The sequence below is a fragment of the Rhyacophila brunnea genome, unplaced genomic scaffold (assembly GCF_057557595.1).
Source record: "Rhyacophila brunnea isolate RB1 unplaced genomic scaffold, BYU_Rbru_1.0 scaffold_2, whole genome shotgun sequence".
Classification (NCBI taxonomy): domain Eukaryota; kingdom Metazoa; phylum Arthropoda; class Insecta; order Trichoptera; family Rhyacophilidae; genus Rhyacophila; species Rhyacophila brunnea.
Window position 1 is genome coordinate 53,820,846 of NW_028232859.1, and position 6,204 is coordinate 53,827,049.

General features: G+C 32.5%; 1 protein-coding gene across 1 annotated transcript; it reads left to right on the plus strand.

The window, feature by feature from the left end:
- The first annotated feature begins 3,563 nt into the window (after nt 1–3,563).
- On the plus strand, nt 3,564–4,877 carry LOC147072514 (uncharacterized). The gene has a single exon (XM_085947330.1). The coding sequence runs from the start codon at nt 3,564–3,566 to the stop codon at nt 4,875–4,877; it is 1,314 nt and encodes a 437-aa protein (XP_085803456.1).
- Nucleotides 4,878–6,204: the final 1,327 nt, after the last annotated feature.

Sequence of the window (6,204 nt, forward strand, 5' to 3'; positions counted from 1 at the left end):
GATAAACATCTTATGAATAATGATTGCTTTATAATAATTATTGACCTAAGAATAAGGTAGTGTTTTTTTGAAATACGCCATTTCTTTTGTCATTCCCTAGTAGTTAAGCTACAACATACGGCCGTAGCCATAAATTGACAAACTCTAATTAAAGTAGGTCTAGATGACCATGTGCGTCCACCAGAGGATTTTGCTGCGGCCACAACATCATTTTTAGTATTCAATTTAATTAACTGGGCTAACGGTATAATATGCGTTATTGGAAATGAGTCATGACCAAGTACTTAAAAACCATTTTAATAATACCACGGTTGAAAAATTTTGGTCGAAGTTATACGTTGACCAAGAATCAAGTCATTTCAAAGAATTGGCAACAATTGTTTTATTAATATTGTCGATTTTTCGTACTAATGTATACTGTGAAAGATCATTCAGTGTAATGCACTTCATAAAAAAACAAATATCGAAGCCAGTTGACCCGACTAAACCAGGGCTCGAAATGTACCGGAACGCACCGGAGCGCCGTTCCGGTTCATAAAATCTCCAAAATTATCGCTCCGTCTCGTGGAAATACTAATTTGACCACCTGAGCTAGATATGTCATATAATAAAAAAATCTAACAGACTTATTTTTATAAAATACATATGCAATTAGATAACAACGTTAATATTTTCATAAAATTATCGAGAACTCCGGTTCGTAAAATTTTCCATTTCGAGCGCTGAAATAAACTTAGAAGCAGCTATTCGGCTCGCATTAGAAAAAAGGAGTATTGAGAAATTTCCATTTGCATTATTTTTAAATAAATAGATATGTACTAAAATGTTTAAATGTCTTTTATTAAATGGACTTGTCTATAAATAACTTGATCCATTTTATTAGTAAATAAAATTTAGCTTTAATTTTTTCGATCACAACTAAAGTGAAATTTAGTGCGGTCACCAGACGTTTGCATAGAACTGTCAATGTCAATTGTGCGGCCATAGTTAAATTTCATGTGAGAACCACTGGTGTGCACAATGCCTGAAGACCGAATGGCGAAACCCGGGTCGCAAAAAACGATTCAAATGGAATATGACAAAACTTAAATCCATTAGAATTTAGATCAATGTTATTCGATTGTATAAAATATATCTAGTAATAAATAAACAAATAGATAATACATATATTATGTACAACAAATAGTTTTAGAATACATACAGATGGGGCCTCATACCCTGCAGTGTAAAAAAGGAAGCCTATTTGATTCGAATAAGGTCATTTTGGCATACAATAAGGGTATCGTGGCGAAACTAGCAGTCGCAGAATTCTGCAACGTACATAGATACCAAGGTACCTATTTCGGTTGCTAGAAGGTCTAAATATTTTGTTAAATAATATAAGTAATAATATATTATATATATTATTATTCTTTATAACAATACAATATGCCAAAAGGCCCAATGGCAATAGTGAAGTGAAACAGTAGTGTATTTAATACCTAATACAGTGAAACAAACACTCAAGCTTCGAGAAAAAACACATAAATATATTGTGACCTCATCGGAATCGTTTCCGGAAGTCCCGGATGAATCTGTTCACAAAATTTATATAATTATTAAAATATACCATCATATTGATATTTTTGATATTTGATACTTTGATATTTATTGAAAACGTAGACTATTAGTAAAATGTTTTCTTGGGATAGGTGATCCAATAATATCGTTGCATATTCTAAAATCAGTGTTTTTGTATTAACATTATTAATATTTATCAATTCGCTACTTATACCGAATTGAATATTAATAATAAAATCAAAACTTAAATATGATTATATATTATACTAATGTTCGTTGAAGCAACTTATCAGTGATCAAGGAGTGATGCTTTAATGTCTTCTTGCCCTCAGCCTCATATTTCGTAATTGTGTGATGGAAATTGCTTACAAAAAATACGCTAAAAGCGTCAATTACATTGAGCTTCTTTACGAGCTGTTTGTTGGCGAATTTAAAAGCGGGCGATTCAACTAAGTACTGCGATTTGATGATTACACACAAAACTTTCCATTCGCTGAGAAGCCACAAGCCAGCGACTATTTTGACAGAACGTAGTTCGTTTTTTTTACCGGGAGGTTGCTACTGCGCTCTACTGCGCATATGCAGTAGGCCCACACGCCGGAGTGTAGCGTGTAAAGTTGACCGGCTTTCAACCTTTCTCGGTGGAGTTTACAACCTGCTTATTAGCTTGTTCGATGATTACACTGGGCGACTTTACAGGAAGATTATAAATTCGCCAACAAACAGCTCGTAAAGAAGCTCAATGTAATTGACGCTTTTGAGGCAGTTGGAATGTACAATATTATTTATTACATTTTAGGTAGAATGGAGCTATTATACCTTTATCACTTTCAGCAAGAAATATCGAAAACTAGATCGTTTTTGTATCAACAACCTAACAGCAAAATTTGTCGTTAGGTGATATTTAATATCGATTTCGACCAAATATAGTAAATACAATTTCTGACCACATTAATAGTTTTTTCCCGTCAAGCATCGCACTACAGTTGACAAATCATTAGTCGTTATCACCTATCATCCGATTTGAATATTACAATAGGTAATGCACGAATTTTGCTTTGAAAGACATGAGTCTGGTATGTAGGTACACCAAATTATAAACAGGACTGAAAGAGGGTTATAAACTCTAGATATTGATGATAATACTTCTGTCACTGAAGATGAATACCTACAAACAATTAAATGGATATTGAAATTTTGGAATCTTTTATACTCATATTATCATGATCCCGTACTTATTCAATAAATAAAAAAATTAATAGGTACATGATTTCTTTTATTAATCACTTTTTATTGATTTCAAAACAAACGTAAAAAAGAGCTAAATCTCTTTTGGTCAAAGCATACAATTTGAAATTTTAAAATTAGCCAATTCGCATAAGTATGTGGATTCAAAATAATATACACAACATTTTTTAGTACTTATTTGGATAAGTATTTTTCCTGATTTTTAAATATTTTCAAAAATCTTCTTCAAATCCCTTAATTTTCAAGTTTAGATCAGATTGCAGTGTTATAATTTTTTTTTACTTTAGTTTTTTCCATATCGACCAAAAATAATTGCTTCAAGATCTACATGCCTTGATACCTTTCGGCCATGCCTGCGGGTTTATTGTATACAGAAGCCTGCTTTCGGTCCGCTACGGCAGCTAAATAGGGTAGGAAAGTATCGAATTATTATAACAATTACAATAAGTTAACCGTCTGAACTGTCAAAACTGTCTATCTCGGTCTAAAATTTATCACAGGGAAGAGATGTGCTGTTAAAACATGGCACTTATTGTAACAATTATAACTAAATTATTGTAATTGTTACAATAAGTGTTAATAATTCGATACTTTCCTACCCTATTTAGCTGCCGTAACGGACCGAAAGCAGCCTTGTGTATAGAATAGACCCGCTGGTATGAAGGTCCGTCAACTAACATTCATTTTCCAGCAATAAAACTATAATATTGTTTTTTGCAGATGTTCTCAAAAATTCTTCGACCCCTAATGGAAATATGGTAAACTCGAACACCATAAGAAGTCAAAGTGCCAGAACATTATATGGACTCCTCGGATTCTTAACTGGATATCGCTTGGGTCAAGGACTCGGTCCAACCAGCTACAGTTCTGATATTAGAGAGAGTGGACACCTCAATCTCTTCGCGAAACTTTTTAACAGTGCATTGATACTAACTTACGAAAAATATCCACATCCTTATCCATTCAGCACATATCCGCCAATGTATAATCCCTCACCCCCGCATCAATCATTCTATAACAATAATTATCCACCTCATCTCCCACCACATATCTGGTACCCACCAATAATAAATCCTGTAGTTCTTCCAGCTGGACACAATCCAGTCAATCAACAGCAAATTATTAATTTACACGAACCTTTCAACATGGAAGAATCTCCGAATGAGAATTACCAAGAATTGAGTGATCACAATTCCCAAGAAATTCATAATAATTTTCATACAGAAGTAAAACCGAGTGATGATGCTGGTCCTATAGAAACATTTGACATGAAGTATTTTGGAAATGGTAAAATATCGAATACAACTCAAAGCAAGAATAAAGTACTTGCCGATTGTGAAAAATCAAAGAGTTGTATAGAAGCAATCGAATCGGAAATAACAACGTTAGGCCCAACACAAGAAAGTACACCTGCAGAAGAACTAAATGTTAGTGTAAGTGTAGCTGAGATATCAGGTACTGAAATTGATAATATGAATTCAACAGAATCCGCTGGACAAATAGAACTAACAGAATCTCCAATAAAAGTAACTGACGGAAGCGGTTATGGAGACACAGTTTCGACTGTTGAACCGTCGATGTTTATACCAGGACCTATTATGGCAGACAGCAATGGCACTATTTCTCTTCCTGCACAAAATGCAACGAACAGCAGCTTTTATCCAAATCCCAGTGTTGGGTATCCCAAATACCCGTACCCAGTGTATCATTTTTATGGAAACTTCTCAAAATATGAGCATATAAGCATCACAGAAAATCCTTTAAATAATGGAGAAAATATGAGACAGTTTGATTATTATGAAGAACCTAGCTCGTTTGTCAATAATTATCTGCCATTGCCTGATGATGGAGCCGCATTGCCTTTTGCAGCAGCTCCTCGAGTTTCAGATACACCAGACATCGTCGTGGAAGAACATCACGTCAAAGAAACTGCCCCGGTTAATTCTTTTCATCCGATGGGTGGATCTTTTTATGACTCTGGGCGCGGTTACCAGACCCACGTTGAAAAGTTTAATATAAACCAGGATGACAGTGAATTTGTTCCGCTAGCAAAAAATAATTTTGTGTAAAAAACACTAAAAATTTCAATACATTTTTGAAACACATAGAAATAGTTAACAGTTTACACTGGCTTATTTACGAAGTAAGTATTTATAGTACCTACTTACTAATTAATAAATGTAATTAATTAATAATACATGTTTCATTGACCTACCTACAAAAACAACATCTTCGTTAACTATATTTTGGCACAAGTAGGTATGTAGGTAGGTATTTACAGTTGATTTATAAAATATTATAAAAATATAATTTCTAAAAGAATTTTTACATTTAATTATTTGAAAATATACGAATGTATCATTACACAGCTGGTACCAATCACAGAAACATACTGATTAGAAAAATGATGTAGATATTCAAATCTTGGACCGAGTGGAATTCGAATAAAAAACATTCGCTTATCGTGCGATTGCTTTATCTATTTAAGCTACTGAGCCAAGGACAAGACTTGGCTCAACTTGCCCCCTTAGCTTAATGGATAAATCACTCACCCGGTAAACGAAAGTTGTGTGTTGGAAGCCCACTTCATCAAAGTATTTCTCTATATTTACATTTCTGAGGCTGTGACAAAATATATTTTCAATAAAAAGATGTTTGAATATTAAGAACTAAAACGTCATGTATGTAACATTGAATAAATAATTAAAGATATTGTAATCATATGCTTGACAGTACATTATTTATTTTATAACTGGTTTCACTGCTACATTTATTATCAATTGTTTATGTAGACAAAAAATATAGTATTAGGTACCAGCCTAGTGCCTACTAATATCGATAATCCAAATAGTACTAGTTTTGATTTAAAAATCATTAGCAAGAAAAAATATTTTGTCATAATTTTGTAAAATCTTTACTACCTACTTAAACTGTTATGTAAATATTAAAAACTATCCTATCGAAATCTAAATTACCTTTACCTATTTATATCTTTTAAAATGTATAATTTATACATACCTACTATAAATATTAAACATTTTTACAAGAATTTATTTACCCCAGTCGGTAGATATTTATCACATTTATGCGATTAAAAACTCCCATGAGTAAAATATTAAGTAAAACAATATTTTCAATTATGTCAAATGTCTCTATAGTAATAAATTTTATTTTATAATATTATGTTATTTTACATTATAAAAATAATATTAAACCAATCAATATTTTTACTGTAATGTGTTTTATGACTTCACTAACGGTGCGCTTGTGCATTTATGGAACAGCTTTTTAAAATATTAAAAATGCGATAGGTAGTCAGAGTATCTACCTCATTTTATTGTCTGTGATTTGAATTTAAATCTTCTGCCATGAATAAAAGGACACAATCAAAATGAG

Bases quoted from the DNA above. Each gene is read 5' to 3' on its own strand.
- LOC147072514 (XM_085947330.1), top strand. From the start codon at position 3,564: ATGGTAAACTCGAACACCATAAGAAGTCAAAGTGCCAGAACATTATAT.